The 20,769-nt window shown below is 38.8% G+C and overlaps 2 protein-coding genes across 2 annotated transcripts; both read right to left on the bottom strand.

The window, feature by feature from the left end:
- Positions 1-271: 271 nt before the first annotated feature.
- LOC109108203 (stAR-related lipid transfer protein 9-like) lies at positions 272-8,507 on the bottom strand. The gene is made up of 11 exons (XM_042774307.1): positions 4,484-8,507; positions 4,074-4,241; positions 3,814-3,997; positions 3,554-3,694; positions 3,372-3,465; positions 3,126-3,292; positions 2,979-3,043; positions 2,711-2,913; positions 1,931-2,010; positions 1,694-1,852; positions 272-1,568 (listed from the first exon to the last, which is right to left on the bottom strand). Exons 1-11 carry the CDS (start codon positions 8,272-8,274, stop codon positions 1,467-1,469), a joined length of 5,154 nt encoding a protein of 1,717 aa, XP_042630241.1. The 5' UTR covers positions 8,275-8,507; the 3' UTR covers positions 272-1,466.
- Positions 8,508-8,545: 38 nt separating this feature from the next.
- Positions 8,546-20,175, bottom strand: LOC109109411 (stAR-related lipid transfer protein 9-like). Its single transcript, XM_042773398.1, has 17 exons — positions 20,117-20,175; positions 19,882-19,994; positions 19,011-19,153; positions 18,346-18,413; positions 18,085-18,182; positions 17,811-18,011; positions 17,629-17,726; positions 17,460-17,537; positions 16,229-16,306; positions 15,129-15,308; positions 14,448-14,502; positions 13,862-13,987; positions 13,640-13,722; positions 13,224-13,285; positions 12,721-12,893; positions 11,972-12,440; positions 8,546-11,426 (listed from the first exon to the last, which is right to left on the bottom strand). Exons 6-17 carry the CDS (start codon positions 17,995-17,997, stop codon positions 8,546-8,548), a joined length of 4,470 nt encoding a protein of 1,489 aa, XP_042629332.1. The 5' UTR covers positions 17,998-18,011; positions 18,085-18,182; positions 18,346-18,413; positions 19,011-19,153; positions 19,882-19,994; positions 20,117-20,175.
- Positions 20,176-20,769: the final 594 nt, after the last annotated feature.

The raw sequence follows: 20,769 nt of genomic DNA, 5'->3' as shown, positions 1-20,769 counted from the left end.
TGCCTTTGTTCTCTCATCTCACATTTCTCCATATATCTATCTATCTATGAAACTAATAATGCCTAATTAATATTTCACATACAAAAACATTCAGTATTTACCATATTATAGGTCATATGTTAATTACAAAAAGTCATTTAAACTTTACCTTACAAATTCATTTGGTCCCTCATGTGGTTATGGCCTTGCACTTAAAAAAACAAGTGAGATACTTTTAAATACTAAAATAAAGACCGAAAACAAGAAACATATATGAAAAATGCCAAATGTATTTAATAAAAATATGTTTTGGTTCATAAATTAAATCTTTAAGATTTAGGAAGCTCTTCCACAGAAACATAGAAAATAGTCCAAATGAAGAGAATATTTTAAAACATATCAAATTATAAATTATTTTACATTTAGATAATAGATTACATTTTATAGAAGACATTTACAGTATATTAAAACATAATGTGATATAATAAAAAAAGAAAAGAAATATACTTCATTTATACAGTATACCTTTTGTTTCAGTGGTAACAAAGTGTTACAGATCAGCTAAGTTACAAATAGAAGCACTGGTCTTGCATCATTCTACAGTGCTTGAGCAAAGGCTCTCTTGATCACTTTGTCAAAATGTAATGGCTTTAAAGCAAATCCAGATATGTGTATAATCTATACAGCTGAAGCCACTGTAGAAAGTGTAACAGTTCATGTTAAAATGATTAACTTTTGTTTGCATTTCATTACACAGGGAAAATTAAAACAACATTTGCATGCACATTTTACAAAAATAAATATTACAATACTGAAAGTATCAACATCAACAATAGCACTGCAGTCAATAACAATTTTATAACAGTCAGCAATTACACAGAAATCACACAAACAAAAATGAAAACGGCTGAAAAATTACACTACCAACAAACAACTCATAAAACAGAAAGCGACTCGACATGTTTATGAAATGCACTGTACTGCATATTACAGAATAAAGTTAAAAAAGTATACAGCTGATGTCAAGTTCAAGTTTTACATACTAGTTATTTCTGAAAGTAGCTTAAGACAATGCTATGCATTTAAAGAATACTGTAATACAGTTGTTTGTTTTGATCTGAATATCCATTCTTACAAATAACAGAGCTATGCATAGTTTACTCGATGTCAAATGATAATCAAGTAATAACTACATACACACATGAAGAAATAGCTTTGGGATTTTACTTTGATTCATCAAAGCATTATAATCTGTTTACAGTAATCAATGCTTTGGCACATGGGGGCAAAATTATTCAATAACAAATATTAAGACAAGATAAAATAAGGCAAGATAATGTGTTACACAATATAAATATATATAATCATACAATCAGTGCTAAGTGAAATAGAATCAAGTAAAAAGCAAGAACATGAGGTGCAAATCTTAGCAAAAACCTTCAGGGTTTTAGTGTGAGTGCTTGTTGCTACATGTGTAACCTGATTTGTCATAAAGAGAAGAAAGAATCGAGGTCTGCTATGACAGCTGCTTGCTTCCTAGACACTGCATTCAGCAGTCTAGGAGCCAAGGATGGGCTTCCCAAATCCACCTATAGGGGGAGACACAAGAAACCAGATAACTTCATACTTATGCAAGCACAACGCTAATGCAAATGCTAATTCATTAAACTGATACACAACATGAAGGAAAGGATACAAGGGTAAACCATCTTACTTGTAACAAATAGATGACAGTGACAACCTCTCGACTGTTACGTTGACTGGGTTGAAGGATCCATGCGCTGGGTAGAATCTCACCACGAATAATATCCACACTGGGACGCGGCAGTGTCTCCTCAAATACAGACTGCATGGCCAGCACCCACATATCATCCTACAGAAAAGATGCATATGTGATTAGGGTAAAGTACTTTTGGATAAAGCTAATCACAGAATAGAGAACACAGAACACCTGTTTAGATTCTGTACTGAGACAGCAGAAGTCCCGCGGCTGTTTAAGATGGCAGTTGGTTACGTCCGTCAAAAGATAGACTGATTGGAGAGAATGACAAGACAAAGCAATCAGTAAATTTAGTAAAGATCAATTTTGGTTCTGCCTGCACTTGAAGGTAAGTTATAATCATAACCTCTCTTACTTATTGAGCCTGCCATTCACTGTACAATATCTTAAAGGATTTGAAAAATGTAATGACAGATTTTACAATGTGATCTCAAAAAGAGAGACAAGGCAGACTGCGACATGTACAGCGTTGCACTACTCTTGTGAACGCGCATCGACTGACACGGAAGAGAGAGGAAATTGTTGAATAAAGTAAATTGTTGTAGAAATCAGTGTGTTCGAAATTCGTCAGTGCTACTGCATGGTTCCTGCAGGATTTATGAAGGTAAATGTAAGACTTTTTAGAATGTTTTTAAAGACCAACTAAAGAATATATATAAGGAACTAACTGAATGGAGCTCAATGTTTTAATGTGGTCTCTTAATGTAAATGCCTTGTATTGGTAATGCTTCAAAGTATCTGCCAATGGGTTTTTCAACCCATTTTTCAAAAGCCATCAATCCCCCTTCACAGAAATTTTGTCTCAGATGGCAAAATACTATAGCTGCAAAGACCATTAATTTGTCGGCGGTGAACTTGTCACACTAGATGATCACAATTTTACCCTAAGACAACAGAAATCCCTTATGATCCCAGAAATTTGTCTCAGATGGCAAAATCCTATAGCTTTACCTAGTTGTGTGCTTTTGTCCAATGGTCGTGTCCAGGCAGATTTAATAGACTCTTGGTAGAAGTGAGTCTTTGAGTGGTCTCGAACTATGGACCACAGACTGGCCAAAGGCCTCTCCAGCTCTACTGCTCCAAGAAACCCATGAGCTGAGGGTCTGGAAGTAGCCTTGTGAAAAACCTGAACGCCTCTCTCCACACCTTGATGCCTGGTGAGAAATGGAATATGAGGACGGAATACATCTAAGATGTTTACATATGCATATTAGCATACCTCCAGCCAGCAGCTGCCTTCCCAGTCAGCAGATTCCTCAGATCACCGCCAGAACCCAAATATACCTAAAACAGACAAGCAAGTCCATGAAGCATTTCACATTGACATGATCTTGCATATACTGAAACATGAGTTGCAGTAGCATACTTCTGAAATAGCACTGGCAAGAGTGCAGTCTGCGATATCCTGATATGAAGTTGATATAGACAAAGGAGAGCCAAAGGAAAGAGTGCGTTGTTGAGCACAGGGAGGAGATGATAGAGGGGAGGAGGACTCAGGCTCATATCCAGTGGAAGACGTCTCCAGGCTGACATCTAAAGATAATAGATGATCTGATTAATTAAGTGGATTCGAAGCACTTGAGTTTCCAACTGTTTATGGGTTATTGCTCACCCTGGACGGACAGCCATCTACGCTGGGCTTTTGAAGTCTGCAACGGGATCACTGGAGGTCGAGTCTTTACTTTGAATTCTGAGACTCCGTTTACCTGAGGAATGAAGTGAAGTGATTGAAAAATACAATTTTAAATTAAAATAACATGGAAGCATGTTAAACTTTTTAGGGCGGTTCCTTACCTGTATTAATGGTGAGGTAATGTCTTTCAATAAGGCAGCATTGCTGCTGTTGTACCCTGAAGTGGGGCCTGAGGAAAGACTCAGGTTCGAACCACTACATAAAGTACTGTTACTAATGCGTGTGCGAAACCGCAGGTCATCCTACATAAGACACGGGAAAAAAGGAATTATGAAACTACTTTAAAACAGCAAAGTGCAGCAATCGTTGATCATTCTTGATTATTACGAATAATATTCAAAACTGATCAAGTGTCACCGACCTTCACTGCCTGCGAGAGAGCTTGCTGCTGTAGTCGTCTCTTCTCCTGTTCGGTCCTCTCACGGAGTCTGTCTCGTGCACGTGCAATCTCTGCTCTTGCCTCCTTGCGGGCTCGACTGTAGTCACGCAATAGATGCTCAATGTCAGATGGACATTGACCCTCTCTTCTTGGTGGATCAGGAATTCTGGGGGAGAACATCTGATTTAGTAAACAGAATTACAGAATATAATATAATATTATTTAGTGCAGTTCCAAATCACCTGCTGGTTTCAACAATCTGTTGTCTGAGCTGCTGCAGTTTTGAAACTTTTTGATATTGCTCCTCATAATTTATAGATATCCGATGCTTACTGGGGCTGAGGCTCCGAGCCCGACGACACATTTGGAGATGGGCTTCTCTGTCTGTTCTCAAACTTTCATTGCTCTTCCTATGCATAATGACAAAACAGAATTCTATTTAGAAGAATGTCTGAAAAGTAGGGGTGCTTTCACACTTGGTCCGATTGCTTGGTTTCAACCACAGTTGGATTTCACCCAATGAATCGAATTCTAATGACAAACAAACCTGGGTACACACCAAAAGTGCTAGTGTGAAAGCACCCTAAATGTATTTCCAAAGAATTTTTTTTTGTAATACTTCAGTGAATATGTAATCACAGATTATACAGACCTGTTAAGTATCTCCTGTTTGTTACAGGCTGAAGATGCCTCTTGAGAACCAGACTTGAGAATTTTAAGCAGAGTGTCTGTTTCCCCTTGGCCATAGTGTAGCTTGGCCTCTGTGAGCTCAATGGTCAGCTGATGAGGGCTCAGATCCATATGTACAGAGGCTAAAACCCACTCGCGTTCTTTCCTCAGCTTCTCAATTTCATGTGCTCTCCTGTCCATTTTCCATGATGGCTCTTGCCAGTAACTGGGGCTGAGCTTTGTGAAGTGCTGTCTAGTTGGTCTTTGTATTTTAAGTGTTGATGGTGGCTGCTGATTGATGCCAGACCAGTTATTAAATTTGTTGTGTATGGGCAGATCATCAGGGATCCACTGATGTCCTTTGAGCGTGCTGGTCTCTGCCAGAGGATTGATGCTGACCAGAACATCTGTGTTGCACTCACTTGGCACCAGAGACATCTCATCATCTTCCTGCTGTTGCACAATACTTTGATTTGAATGATCCCAACGTTTTATTATATACTCAGATGATCTGTGACTCAACAAATGAGGTGTTTCTAGGTTTTCCATGTTAGATTGTCTGACGTTATCTGAGGATGATGCAAGTTGGACACCGATGGTGCTGCTTGGAGGGGAGAGGGACATTTTTTGTGGCTGAGATGGGGAACGGTTTATAGTGGGTTTACTTATTACCCTCTCTTCAACTTCATGTGAGTATTCATTTCTCTCTTTGTTCATGCATTTGGTGCAGGGACAGATGCTGTTTGAGAAGTCATCAGATCCACCCATATTTGGACAAAGGTTACTCAGGTTTTCGGAGGTCACAGATGACACTGATGTTGATGCTGTTCTTGCATTTTTACTGTGAAGTACCTTATTTTCATGGTTGGACATTTTATGAGCTTTCAATGGCACGTTGTATACATTTGAGTACTGTTTCTCTCGTGCCTCGGTTTTGAGGTTTGTTAAACTCTGGGTTGTTTTTACTTGTCTTGCAGCCTTCACAGTAAGGATAGGGGAACAGGCACGATCCATGAGCATAATTTGTTTATTAAAGCAATTCCTTAGGTCTAAATTTCTGTGATAATTCTGCTTCTCCTCTTGTTTCATATGCAAGCTTTTTGCTCCAAGGTGGCTAGATGAAGACTTCTCTTTGAAGTAGTCTACTGTGTTACCTTCAAATGCTTTCATAGATGGGGAATCCTGATTTGGCACAACAGTCTCTAATGAAAGAACCTTCTGGGAGGGAATCAGAACATTCGGACACTCAGTTACCTTTGAACCTTTGGGATGTAAATCAGGCAGGCATTTAATCCTTTCAAAAGCCTGTTCATTTTCACATTTATTATTCAAGATCTTGGCATCACCATCTAATTGGGACCCATTGCAAGTATCTAAGCCAATCACTTTAACAATAACATTTACTTCATGGGCCATAGTATTGTTTGACACTGGAGCATCCTCTGTCTGGACCCCAATGTCCAAGGATGTTTGTGTAGAACAGTCTCTCTTGAAGTTACTGACAGAATGCATAGTTGAAACTTGAAAACAGTGTTTAGGATGGTCATATTTTGGTGGCTTTTCCCCAGTTCGCATACCCTGTATGTTCCCCAGAAGATCAGAGGTGTTGACTATTAGGCCAGAGAGATGTTCAGACATGTTCTGTAGACTTGCCCATGTGGTTAGGGCACCATTCCCTGGTTTGGACACTGGTGTCTGTGTGCTGCTTCTTCTGTGACGACACTTTCTTTTAAGGTTCTCACAAACCTCAATGGTTTGTGTGCCATGATCACACCTGCTTGGTCTCGGATGTTCCTGAGATTCATACTCAGAGGAGTAGAGCAGCACTTTTTCATCAACTTGACCTGAACTGTGGCGTAACTCCTCTGGGGGACCATTGTAAGAGTCACATTTCAAAGCTGTTAGGGTATTTGTTTTTGAACCACTAGAGGAATAAGAAGCTGCCTTCAGCAGAGGTTCAGAAGAAATCTGATCTCTAGAATATTCATTACTACTCAGTGTGCTAGAGAGACCTTTATGATTTACATAAGCACTCAAATGAGAACTGAAAGTGGAGTCCTGAATATTTAGGCCATTGTCTACATTGCAGCACCTTGTCATATTCTTGTTGGAACTAATGAGTGAAGAGTGTTTGCAGGATATATTGGCAGCACTTCCAAAGGCCTGCTTTTTGAGTACTGCTGTGTTAACCCCCATTATAGTTTTTGAATGAATAAATGGGTTAATATCACTTGAGGAAAAATGCATTGCAGAATCACTTGTCTGTGGGAATGGCTGAGAATGGTCTTCCACACAAGCTAAAATATCTTCGGAAGAAGCATTCTTCCTTAAATTAATGTCTTTATTACCATTTGATTCAGTCATCTCTATCTTTTGCATTTCTTCTTTAGAACCATGATCTTGCTGACATGCAGTTGTCTCAGCTTTGCTACACATGGCAACTCCAAACATAGAGGGTGGCATACCAGTGCTAAGCTGCTGGGTGTATCTCTCTCCTGATTGTTCTACTAATGATATTGGACTAATTGTTGAAGGTGAAGAAATCTTTTGTTCGTTTGGTTCGTTCATTTGCAGGTTTGCTTGAGAAGCAGGTTTGGTACGAGACACATGACCTTTAGATGTGGTACTCTCATCCACAGATAAATCAGGTGTAGAATCAGTGGATGAACTTGGAGGTGCTATAAAGTGGGCCTTTCTGCATCGCTTTTGTTTTCCTTTCCGTCTTTCATCATTACCATTGCCAACAAAATGTTTTGTAGCTTCCGCTGCTGTGACATGTTCTGTAGATTTACATCTGTTATTATAATATTCCTTTGTATTTTGACTGCAATGAGTCTGTTTTGCATTGTGATATATCTCAACAGATTTATCAGGCTCTCTTCTTTGCATACAAGTTGACTGGTGATTTGCAGTCATATTTGGCTCTTTATTTTCCAGTGGTTGGTTAATAAAACTTTGCATTCCTTTGATGCTGCCATCATTATACTTAGATGTAACCTCCAATTTATTACTTGTGTAGATTGACTGATTCTCTGATTGTGGATCCTTGTCGATTTTTACAGTATCACAAGTTTTAAGCAACTTGTGCATTTGTTTTCTTTGTGGTGCCTGGCTTAAATCTGAAAGAGTGGCATCTTTTCTTAAATCTTCAGAGTAACCGTTATGTATGTCCTCCACAGGTCTTTCTTTGTTTTCATCACAATTACTACTGATAGTAGCAGTTTCCAAGGAATGTTTAGCACAAGTTTTATCTTGGCCTACACAACCATTATGTTTTCCACAGTTTCCTGGACCAAATTCATAAAATGCAAGATTGCTTGAAGGCCAGGCTTCAGGAGGAGGATATTTGCCATACACTGTTGAGTGGTAATGTTCCATACTTGATACTAAAGAGTTTTTATTTTGTGCCTCCATGGTTTGCTGAAACATATCGGCTACATCTTCGGAGTGTACACCTGAGACGCTATGTTTCACTGTTGCTTCGGTGGACAGTGATACCTGAGGAATGCTCCAATTACTGGATTGTACTGGAGTTGAGACCTTCATAAGAGAGTTTTCACTTGGTGAGCACAAAGTTTCATTCAGAAGTCTTGAATGTTCATGTGTTAGTGGTTTATCATCAATATGTTGCATTTCCATAGAGGCCAGTCCACTTTCATTTAGTTCTGTTTTGTTGTCGACTACCTGTGCATTGTGGTGCATGCACTGATTCACTTTCTGAACTTTCTCCAACCCATTTGTCAGCTTCAGAGATAAGGTATCTTGAGCATACATGGAGGGAAGCAGTGGTTTTAATACTGTGGCTTTACCCCCCTCCAAAACCCTTTCACTGATGCAATCTTTCCTCTGAACAGGGTTTGAGGCATCAACATAATCCTTTCTTAGCTGGGTGCAGACAATAATGTTCTCTCTTGATGTATTCACATCAATAATAGTTTCTTTGACACACGATAACACTGATTTACTTGTTTTTAGTTTATCTGCACTCTGTTCCTCTATAGTGCAGTATAGTAATCACATACTACAAATTAAAAAAACGCATTAATTATTTTCTCGAACAAAATTCCTCCAATTCTACATTACAATATTCATCTCTTAATTCTGTTTGCGAATCACTGTTCTGCAAGTGTACAGTAGAGTTGTCAGTGTTAATCTCTGATTTACACAAAAGTACTGCAGCCCGAGTACTTTTGTTACCAAATTCATGTTTGTTTGTTTTGAACTTAAAATCATGCACTTTTTCTAAAGAAGTGTTTTCTTTCTTTGTGTTTGACTCTTGCTCTTCACTACAGTCTTCTCTTAGAGACGTCATAAAATGTTCTTTCACCACCTCTGATATTTTATCATTAATTGCTGAGTCGCTCATTTGAAAATATCGGTTGTTGGCCTCTCCCTCCATAATCTTGCATGCATCTTTTCTATCCTCTTTACTGTTGTCTATAATGTTTTCAATCTCTGAACTCCTCAAGGATTTCAGGCTAGTGCAATTTGTTTGTGTAAGCCCACTATCGCATACACTGCTGTCATTTCTAAAAGTATTAATGTGATCTTTGCCGATTAAAGTCTTGTGATCATCCCTGGCTAATGGTGCATTTTTTATTTTTTTGTCTTCTAGCTCTTTATCAGAGTTTTCCATCGTATCAGCTGTTAGCCAGTTTTCCAAAAGAGATGTATTTTTTACAGATTCTCCATTAATAGTTGAACAAGCAGACAACTGTTCCTGATCTATATTTAAAAGTGCTGTCTCAGTGTCTGAAACATCTTCATTGCTTTTCTTTGGAAGTTTCACATTTCCCACAAAGCCTGTGTGAGAGTCTTTCATTTCGCATGTTCCAGTGAGTGCCTCATTCCCAAAGTGTTCACCATCTGTGCCAAATCTATTAACTACTACATCTTGCTTCTCTAATTGTTCCATTGTCAATGCATATTTTTTGGTATCTGTTGTAAAAGCCATTTCTGTGCACTGTTTTGTATAGAAATACTTATTTTCTTCATCATAGTTTCCAGTGATTGTGCCATTGTCAGTGCTTAAAGTGCTGTGCGATTCGTTTATAATCTGCACTGCTTTAGAGTTCTTAACCTCTGGATCTCTGGCATTGTCGCATCTTGAAACCTGATAACCCATTGTCAGGTTTATGTTTGACTTCAGAGAACAATCTGCAGGGTGTATTGGATATGATGATGGGTCCTCTCTAACATGTGAATCTTCCCTACTAGAGTTAACTGGGAAGCAAGTGTTACTTGCTGAGATCTCACCATCGTTGGAACACGAGTTGATCAGCAGTGCTTTAATCACAGTGGGATTCAGTGGTTCATTTCCAGTGGTTGGTTTATTTGGATGTGCTAACCCATTTGAACTGGTATCTGTAGAATCACAGACTGTCTGAGTTGTACATGGTTCTGCACTGGTAGTCCGTTCCTTAAAATCCATCTCCTGTTCTGGGATAAAATTGAGATCATTCTCTAACAACAGGGTATTTTCAAAGGATGTGCTGTTTTGTTCTTCAAGTGTTGTATTTTCATCCTGAGTGGAGTCAGAACAAGGTGAGCTCTGGCTTTCTGAGACAATCATGTTGTCTGACAGATCCAGACTAGTAGAGCTTTGGCATCTACTGCTCTCTATAAGTGTGTGTGGATCCTGTTTGAGCAAGTGTCCTGAAGGCATGATGATTCTAGGACTGTCTGCTGCATCAGTAGATGACCAAGCATCAGTAAGAGCAAGTGGATTCTCTGTGTCTCTGATACTTGCAACGCTACAGGGTCTAGATTCAGACGCTAGACCAGAGAAGTGTGAAGGCTCTTTAGCCATGCCTGGGCTGTTCTCAGTTTTCGACTTCTGACTACCATTAAGGCTCCAGAAAACCTCTGCAGGTACATCTTTGGATATTCTCATCCCCTCTTTATTGTCGATTGCCTGAGAGCTGCATGAAGCTGGTACTGTAGGGGTGGTTAAGTGGCTTGGAACTTTTTTAAACCTCAGCACTGGTCTGGCAGTCATATGCTTCCCGCTGCTCTCCATAACAAGAGAATCTTGAGACATCTGACTGTCTTCACTCTCAGCGTCACTGGAATCACATTCCTCCAGCTGAAGTTGCTCAGCCAGAGCTGTAGCATAAGCTGATGACAGTGAATCCAGTGAGAAAATACTATCACAATCTGAAGATCTGTTGGGATCCTCCCAACCTCCATGTTCCACCCATCTAGCTGTTTCTTTTTGCACTGCAACCCATGGCTTGGTGTTTGTTAAAACTTCTGCACTACGCCAGTGTCTCTGTTGCTTATATTTTAGTGAGTTAAGCTTCTCCAAACTTTCATAAGACACTGTCGGCCTGATAGGACACTTTTCCTGTTTTCTCTCAAAGTCTTTCAGAGTCTTGGCATGGTTTGATTTCTCATTAAGCTGACTTGTTGCTTTCTTCACAGATTTCACACTTCTATGTCCCCATGAACCTGGTGGTGGCTTGCGGAAAACTTTTCCCAAAGCAGTTCTGATCCCAAAGCCAACGGAGTTGGAAAAAACCTTGCGGATGGTCTCTAAACCTTTATTTCCACCTTGAGATAAAGTCTTTGCTCCCTTCACAGGACTTTTCTGTTTTATTATTGGTAATACTTTTCTAGTGGCTTTGGTGTTTGAATCCTGACAATTCTTGTCTTGGTCACTTGTGCTTTTCTTGACTATCAACCTTGAGGAAGCAGTTTGTAATTTTGTAGCTTCAGCTGAACTTGCATCTTTTATGGGACTTTTGATGCTGTTTGAAAAACTGGCCCAACTTGAGGATCCTTGGTCATATCTTGAGGGCATTGTATTGGAACGTCTTCTAAACTTTTGATCTTGGAGACATTCATCAGATTCCCATTTAGTGGCACGAGCAAAGCAAGCTAGAGATGTTGTAAACTCAGAAGATCTATTCCTTTTGAGGAACTGGCTGTTGGAGAAAAATATATATTTATTTTTTTTAAAGTAAAAACAATCCACTGTTCATTGTGTACTACAGTATGTCATCTAAACATGAATAAGACCTTGTTCGGTAAGATTTACTACTTCATTCTTTAGACCAGGTAAACTCAAAAACATGCACAGTGGGTCTCATTCACTAAAAATTTCATTATTTTATTCATATTCACATACAAGGGAGAACATCTCATGAAAAAAATGTCTACCTAACACGTATGTACTGTACACACTTGGATTTGTTCTTAACTTTGTTCTAATGTTAATAAATCTGAAGTATTATAAGTGGCTTTCCACACAACCCTTTCTTTAGGCTTTCATCACTCTCAGCAAACACATGACATTCTCTATAGACAAGCTTTCGCCTGCAGCAAGATCCTGGAGCAATTCCAATCCTCAAAACCAGTTCAAACACAACAAAAGCCTTTTATACAGACCCAGGTTACACACACAAATTTGTGTCCACACATGGTTAGTGATTGAGATCCCATGTTAGTTATTCATATGGTTTATACCCACCTGAAAATAGGAGTGTGCTGGGGGTACAATCGGGACAGCAGATCAGCAGAAAATGAATGCCTTCGTAAAGTCATGGGACGTCCCCTGGACTTTGAGGGGTACCCCACGTCTGGAGATGAGGCTTCATCGCCCCCTTGTAGAAACTCATTTTCTAGCCTCTGCAGCTCTCGCTTCACCTCCAACAGATGGCGCTTTCGTGCAATCTTCTCCAGTTGGTAATGTAACCTTTTGCGGCGCATGCGATTCTCAGCTCTGCGCAATGCATGGTGCTTCAGCAGTTCCTCCTGCACCACTCTTTTCCAGTCACCCATTAAAGTCGATGGTGGGACTCTTTCAGCACTGCCTTCCTCAGTCATCTGACTTGATAAACCACTATGAAGTATGGGATCTGTCTGAACCCCTGACTCCAGTGTTCCCTTTTCCCTGTGGGCTTCAAGCCGTTGCTTTTCTTGCAAGATCCACTGCTTGACTGTAGATGCAAAAGAAACCAGTTTAGATGCACGTAAGGCTTTAGAATTGAATAGGATAATTAGATAGGACAATTTCTTTTTTTCAGGTATGCAATACTCATTTGTTTTAAGCTCTGTCTAAAGCTATGTGAAATATTTACTGTATGTGCTGTCAAAATAATATCCAAAATAAAAATATCTCAGCATGAAGTGTGTAAAATATAATCAATGTCTTTATCCATTACTTGAAAGCCTACATTTTAGGAGAGATTAGTACAACTCAATGTGTTTTGTACTCACTCTCAGTGTGCTGCTGTCGGAGACGGGCCTGCTCTCTTTCCAGATCTCTCTCTGCTCTTTTCTGCTCCATCTGAATCTCCTCTCGTAGACACTCTATGTACCACTGCTGCTCCTCTAGTCGCTGTCTGGGAGCCGTCCCATTGCTATTCTCATGACAACCTGCTCCTGCAACCCTGAGCACACAACAAATGCAAACTCATACACTAAAGAGGATGATAAACTAGCCAACCAGAAATATGACTACTTCTGCAAAATTAGAAACTAAAAATTTTTTTAATGAAATAATGGACTACAATAACACAACAAACAAACTAATATACTTCCATCCCTCATTTCTTTTGTTGTCTGCATACTCACAATAGTAACCAAGCAACACAAGGTAAATTCTATAACAATTTTCTCCAGAGGGCTCATTATCACTTCAACATTTGCAAACACCATGAACTTGTACAGTATACCTATGGTCTGAAATTGTATTGCTCTTAAATAAACAAAACATTTACCCGGCGTCAGAACTGGGTGAGTTGAGCTCTGTAGCGTTGTAGACCAGACCTCCATCACTGATCTGCATAGATAAAAAACTAAATTCAAGCCATTTCAGTCAAATCTAAATTTTGTGCATTTCATTTGCATTTGTGCATCTTCATATGATAAAAAAATTATTCTGGTATGTAACAATGATGTTTAATCATAATGTTTAATGAGTAAATGAAGGGTGAATAAACCCTTTAAAAAGTCTCTCCTGACAACTTAAAAGACCTAAAACATAAGTCACACTTAAAAATGTCTGAATGTCATAGTACTAGATGCAAAATATCAAAACAAGTGGCATTCACAAATAAATGATGCTACTCATTTTTCCTGAACTAAAGGTTATTTTAGTGGATATACAGTATGCAGTGCAAAGCAAAGACTGTACCCGTCTTCTCTCCCTCAGAACAGCTGCCTCTGCAGGGTGGTTGAACCTGAACTTATGGAGTCCTGCTAAGGTAATCACTGCACCTGAGGAGAATAGAGACACAATAATACATCTATATACTCCCAATATCCACAGATGTAAATACATAATTTTGTTTTGCTTATTTTGTTTTTGCTTACATGAAATGGGTATAGTGGCTTGTTTTCTGCACACTGCATTTACCTTGTGCAAGTCTGCAGGGCTCCTTGATCTCTCTTTCATTGACCATGCAGATGTTCCCCGAGACTGGCTTCAGAGTCACCACCCCGTTCTTATTCTCAATCTCGCAGGTGGAACCTTCTGGCAAGACTGAGGGGTTGAGGTGCAAGTTAATCACTGCTGTCCACTTAAAACAAATACATTACCAAACAGGCCTTTAACATACTGGTCTTAACACACATCTCAAATTAATATACATTATGCTGCAATTGAGATGTACTGTATACCAGACCACTTCTGACTTTCAGACTGAAAATTTGAGTTAGAATCATTTGCAAGAGCGTGATTATAAACACAACAAGGCTGTGAAAGCAGACTAGCAAGTAGATGAGTTTCCATCTTTGACATGAGCTTGTGTTAACCACAGACCTTATTTCAGGCATTTAACCAAACGCCCATTCCAAAAACCCATTGATTTTGGGACGTTGGAACTGGTAGTGCTTAAATTGCTCATTCGTTTCTGGGTTTAGGCCAACAAAAAAAAAATGTCATCCCTGCAGCACTCTATAGGACCATAATACTTAAAGATGCTGAGATGAATATGAGATACCTATGTGAGGCTCTTTCAGATTGTCATCCTGAGGCCCGGTTCTTGTCACCCCTTCCTGTAGTACCAAAATAAATCAAACATTAATAGGAGTCAATGTGAAGATATAGTATATGCCACTTTCCAAAACCAAACATTTTCTTCTTCCATGTCTTATTTTTTATTCCTTATACACTTCAAAGCCAAGCAAGGGATTTGTCTACTGTAATGAAGGATAAAATGCTTGCTTATATAAGCCCGGACACATGGGCACACAATCACTCCCAGGTGGATTTAGCTTTTTTAAAGCTAGGAAGCTGCTGAAATTGCACAGCCTTGAGCCTTTTACGGGCTTTCAAGATCAACTTCTTTGCACTAATTTATGTAAACACCACTGAGTAACTGTTCCTGCACCATCACAAAAATACGAAAGAGGAAAGTGAAAAGAAGAGGGGGGAATGTCTGGACCGTATGACCAAAGCTCTGGGCTGTTTTACCTTCCTGTGAGAGGTATCTCAAGAGTTTTGTACACAGAACAAGAGTAGAAAAGACAGAAGAGAAATGAAGGGAGAATCTACTGGAGGGAAAAGAGAAAGAATCATTGGTTAATGACCTGAAAGAGAGAGAAGACTACTGTAGCTGAAAGCTATATGCATGTTACAGGAAAAAGCAATGTATTGTGTATAACTAGCTGAATAATTCTACCTGAAGGTGGTAGATGGTGACCCCTGTGCTGAGGACGTCTGGCTCTAGAGCGATGAGGTGGGGCAAGAGCGAGTGAATGAGAACTCCTGCTCTGTCCTGGTTAATGTCCACACTGTAGTGCTCCAACAGGGCTCGCTTATCATACCAACTGTCAGACCAGTCTTTAGTCAGCTGCTCCACCTGCAGAGGAAACATGAGCGACTGAAAATTAGCCAGTGAAAAGTTAACTGTAAATACAAAAACAGAAGAAAAACAGATTTCTGTAAAAAACAAAAGGAGTTGTCTTGAGAAATCCTACACTGCAATTTTAGAGAATTGCTCATAATAGTAAACTACTGTTCAGAAGTCTGGGGTCAGTATTTTTCATTTCTTTTATTTAACACTTTTATTCAAAAATGATGCATGACAAATTGATCAAAAGTGAAAGACATTTATAATGACACAAAAGATTTTAATTTCAAATAAATGAAATTCTTTTCTTTTAACTTTTTCTTTTAACTTTTTAATCATCAAAGAATTCTGAAAAATGTTCCACAAAAATATTAAGCAGCATATCAGAACGATTCCCGAAGGATCACATGACACTGAAGACAAGTAATGGCTGGTGATTATATAGAATTTTATAATTATAAGAATATATTAATTTTTAACATAATTATAAGAATTATCAGAATTAAGTCTTAATTATGAGAATCATAATACAAATGTATGTGTCACAGTTGCAGTTGCATGATATAAAGTTGCATTTACATTAAATTACAGTATGTTGCTATTGTAAGATAAAGAGCAAAAATTACAAGATTTTAAGTCACATTGTGAGATATGAAGTCAAAATAACAAGAAAGCTGCAACTGCAAGATATAGATGCAAGTATGAGCAGTTGTAATTGTGAGATTAAAATAACCAAGCCGCAATCATGATATATAAAGTCACATTTCAAGATATGAAATGCAGCCTTGGTGAGCATAAAGTACTTTTTTCAAAAACAAAAAATCTTATCGGCCTAAAATTTTTAACCAGCAGGGTGCATAAATAAGAGCTCATACAGAACTAGCTCAGAATTATTATCAGACTCCAGTGTTTCAAGAAGGTGAACTAACCTTCAGTTCATTCTGTAGGACTATATCAGACAAGCTCCCTTCTCTCTCATCACTGAGAGATGGACTGGGGTTCCTCTGCTGTGGATGGAAAAGACAATTATCAGACAGCACAACTTTTAACTTATATAAATGTGGAAATCAATAGCCTTGAAAGAACATGTTCTAACCAGACCCACCCAAATGTTCACGCAAACAAAGAAGGTGTAACTTTGATTCTCGCTTTTGCTGCCGCTGCCGCCATGTCGTGGAGACGCTTTGTGTTTTGTTGCAAAAGCGAAACTACTTTGTTTGGTCTTCCAAAAGAGGACACAACTATAAATCAGTGGTTAAGTTGTATTTACAACATTGTTCCAGAACAGTTCAACTCAAATATTCAGATGTGTGCAGCAAATTTTATGGAGGACTGTTTCCTGATCCTGTGAGAGTAGCCTACAATGCCTGTTGTTCTGACTCACAGCCTGTAAGTATGTTTTCATATTTAAAGAATTTGCCACTGATGATTTAAACATGAGTTTTAAGCAGTGTAGAGTAGCGCTTGTTGTTTGTTGTTTCTCCGATTTTATGTTTACGCAGCGCAATACGCAAAACATGCGCGTAAAAAAGACAGTATAAGTCATTATAATCCATAATTATGTCTCCACTGGATGCAACAAAATGCCTCGTTTATAATGGGTTTTTATTGGTTTTGTCTCGTGGCGCCGGGGCACGGCATAGGCGTAACATTTCGGGCAACAACATTTCCGACTTGATGTATTCGGCCAATCACATTGCACTGGATAGCTGACCAATCAGACCAATCTTTGATTTTCAGAACAATGAGCTTTGTAAAAAACTATGCGTTTCAGAAAGGCAGGGCATAGAGGAGAAACAATAATGTACAGTATGTGGAAAATATTGTGTTTTTTTAACTTTAAACCACATAAAAACATTTAATTACACCAAATACACAAAATAGTGTTCTTTTTTAGCAACGTCATATGACCCCTTTAATCCTAACCAGCTGCAACAGTAAAGAGCACAGGACAACAAGACTTGGTTTCTGTTACTGTTGATGGTGCAAAGTAGTCCTGCCCACATTGAAATCTCATTTGTCAAATTCAAACTGCATATAGCTCATTAGTAAACTTCAGATATATGTTCTAAATGGCTTGAAACGGTGGTGCAATTACTTGACAGTGAAACTCAAAACGTGTGTTGCAGTTAGTCAGGTCGAGCTGTTAAAGTCTGATACCATTTCAAAACTCAGCAGCATGCTTTTCAGACGATCAATTTCCTCTCGCAGTTCTCTGATCAACCTCACATTGGCGTCCTAAGGTAAAACAAGAAGTTTGGTTTTAGTTTGATAAACATCATTTTCCGTTAATGTTGGTACAGCAAGTTCTACAGACATTTGGACACACCTCATTGACTCTTGGCTTGTTGACGATGTTCCTGGCGTGAGCTGCATAGCGGAGGGTGCTTAGAGTCTCATTGTAGCTGCTGCTTGATGGTGAGACAGCTGGAGGAAAATTAATCTCTGAATCAATTCCACTAGCACCGAAACCGATGCAACAAACAGCAAATATCACTCTGAATGACTTACTTGCAATCATGATGGTTTTGGAGTTGCCGCCCAGACTGTCTTTGAGTAGCCAAGTGAGGACAGAGTCCCTGTAGGGAATGAAGCATTGTCTGCGCCCGCTGCCTGACAGAGAGCTGGACTGGCTCCACACAGTGCTCCCTTCACCCTCACTGAGCACACTGTTAATGCTCTGACTGCTGCTGAACATCTGAGAGTTCTGGGCTAGAAAAACAAAGCAATGTGATGACAAAGAAGAGAAGAGAGGATAACAAGAGTACAGAAGGCCAGTGCCTACCAAGAGCGGAGATGACGATGCCAAGGGTGACAAGAGATTTGTTGATGTTGGCGCCTTCTGTTATTCTGTCTCTGCAGTATTGAGGGTCGGCTCGTTCACTGTCACAGCACAAAGAGTGATATTTCAAGTCAAGCTAGCCCTTCACTGTTCACCATTATGTGACCAACCACTAGAGGGCAACTTGGCCATATACCATTGTTTCATGTCAGTGATTCTAAACTAGGAGGAGACTTTGGTTTAAGCTCAAACAAAGACACTAACCTGCCAGCCAGGTCCACCAAGTTGATCTTGCTCACTATTTCTGATGGAAGGTTATTTTCTAGAATAGCCTATAAAAAGAAAACTCCATTTTATCAAGAATATACTCTAGCGTTTAAAAGTTTGGGGCTGGTAAGTTTATTTAAATGTTTTTGAAAGAAGTCTTTATTTGATAAATACAGTGAAGACAGTAAAAACGGTAATATTTTAAAATATTATTACCATTTAACAATTTAAAATGCCATTTATTCTCATGATGGATATGCACATTTCTTATTATTATCTATGTTGAAAACATAAAAATCAAAAATGTTGATTTTTGTGGAAGCTGTAATTATTTTTTCAGGATTCTAGCATGAATAAAATGTTCAAAAGAACAGCATTTATTAGAAACAGAAATCTTTTGTAACATTATAAATGTTTAAAATTTGTTCTATTCAATCAATTTCTTCTTTGCTGAATAAAAGCATATACGTACTGACCCCAAACTGTACAAAAGCAGTATTGTAAAGGTGATTTCATAATATTTTTGGCACATGGATAATAAAGCAAAATATCTAGTGTGACTAGCAGCCATTTCGTTTCATAACTAATGTAGTCTAAGGCAGTTTGTGATTAAAAGACTGATGAGAGATTTTCAGTTGCTGTGAACTAAGTGTGATTCAAACCTGTGTGTACTGAATGGTAAAGATGGCATGGGATCGACTGCTAGCATCATGGACGTGTGTAGCGGCTGTGATGCGGTTAGCAATGCCTTCCTCAAGCAGATCCACTGCTTGTTTGTATTCAGTCACTACATGCTGAGAAAGACCTATGATAAACACATAATAGCATCATCATCCTTTCCACGATTTGAGTCACAGACACTAGAAAATAGAAATGTCCTTGTAAAAGGAACAAAATCAGGAAGAGATGATGCTAAATCATCTTTTAGTATGTAAAGCGGCCTGTGGTGCTAAAACATTTACTAATTGGTCTTTTAGAGTGTAATTGGGCCTGAGTTTGGTCCCAGTCGTCCACACAGTGACCACAACACATTTACATGAAACATTTAGTTGTTAGGTCTTAAGTTCTATGATGTATTTTAGTATTTGGACACTTTCTGGTTGTCCAACTGGTTGTTAATCTGTCAGTAATGAACAAAATGGTTGAATAATTGAATGAGAAAAGGTATATTTTTCTTTATGTAGTGCAACAATAAAAAAAACAGTTCATACATTTTAAGTGTCCCAAGTGTTCAAATACTTTTTGAGGTCACTGTGTTTACATGTGTGAGAAAAACAGCTTGATCAATACACAGTGCCTCTCTACTCAGCTTCTAGCAGCCACATGGAAGTGAGGTCACTTCCTTTGCTGCACTGGGCTTTCTCCTAATACACAATGACTGGATGTTGAACAAGAAGAGAGAGAGGGCAAAAGAAAGAGGAGGAGCAGATACAATCGTACATGCTGGCTACTCTCTGCACAATCTGAGATCATAACAAAATCATACAAAATCAGCATGAAGGCCATTTGAAGTTTGCTTTTGTGAACACTCACCCTGCACATAGGGCCCCTTCTCTGGGTGTTCTCGAACCCTCAGGGGTGCTGGCTTCTTCTGCTCCGCACCTCTCAGCAGATCACGCACACGCTCATTATAGATCTCTAAAAAACTGAGAGGGAAAACGAGGTTGTGATTTGCTTTTGCTTACAGACATACTTCATTCACAGGACAAGCTTGCTGATTCTGTTGCGAAAGAGTCAAAGAAAAAGAAACGAAGGGTTTCCTTCTCACCTTATTTCAACTCTACTGCTCTGTCCATCTGCAGATTCAACTCAACAAAAAAAAACACCCAATAAACAACAAAAAAAAGACATACTTATTAAGAAAAAACACATATATAAACAACACCAACAAAAAAAAATAAATAAGACAGATGGTAAAAAAAAATATCATTATTACAGGGACAGCTCACCCAAAAATAAATGCCAGTGACTTACTTGACAGATCCTTGGTGTCAGTCCAATGGAGTCCTGGACAGATAAAGAGGACACATAATATTTAGGTTGAAATAATGCTTCTCCAATGACTTTATCTCATACAAGTACTGTTACTCACTGGAGTTCCCATCATGGTGTATGTTTTCCCTGAGCCCGTCTGTCCATATGCAAATAGACACACGTTATACCCCTCCGAAGCCCCAGACAGGACACACACACCCAGGTCCTGAAACACCTAGAGGAGGAGAAAGCACAATTTTGATACATGCTTGCAGACTAATTTTTCAAAACCTGAACTTTTTTTTTAAGAAAAGCATGCTTTATTTTTTTATTTAATCTCCAAGTCGTTTTTTTTTTACGTTTTCTGAAGAAAAACCTGCAATGATATTAAGATGTTCTGACACACAGATGACATTCTGGTTCTCTTTGAATGGGTTCGTTGAGAGA

The sequence above is a fragment of the Cyprinus carpio genome, chromosome A17, assembly GCF_018340385.1.
Source record: "Cyprinus carpio isolate SPL01 chromosome A17, ASM1834038v1, whole genome shotgun sequence".
In the NCBI taxonomy this organism is placed as follows: Eukaryota; Metazoa; Chordata; class Actinopteri; order Cypriniformes; family Cyprinidae; genus Cyprinus; species Cyprinus carpio.
This window is presented reverse-complemented; position numbering and strand designations above follow the sequence as displayed.

Coding starts and splice junctions, on each gene's coding strand:
- LOC109108203 (XM_042774307.1), bottom strand. CDS start 8,274: ATGTATGCTCAAGATACCTTATCTCTGAAGCTGACAAATGGGTTGGAG. Junction 4,242..4,483: donor AAACAGGAGATACTTAACAG/GTCTGTATAATC, acceptor CATTATGCATAG/GAAGAGCAATGAAAGTTTGA. Junction 1,569..1,693: donor CTGTCATCTATTTGTTACAA/GTAAGATGGTTT, acceptor CTCCCCCTATAG/GTGGATTTGGGAAGCCCATC.
- LOC109109411 (XM_042773398.1), bottom strand. CDS start 17,997: ATGTTCAGCAGCAGTCAGAGCATTAACAGTGTGCTCAGTGAGGGTGAA. Junction 17,538..17,628: donor ACAAGCCAAGAGTCAATGAG/GTGTGTCCAAAT, acceptor GTTTTACCTTAG/GACGCCAATGTGAGGTTGAT. Junction 13,286..13,639: donor TTCTGAGGGAGAGAAGACGG/GTACAGTCTTTG, acceptor TTATCTATGCAG/ATCAGTGATGGAGGTCTGGT.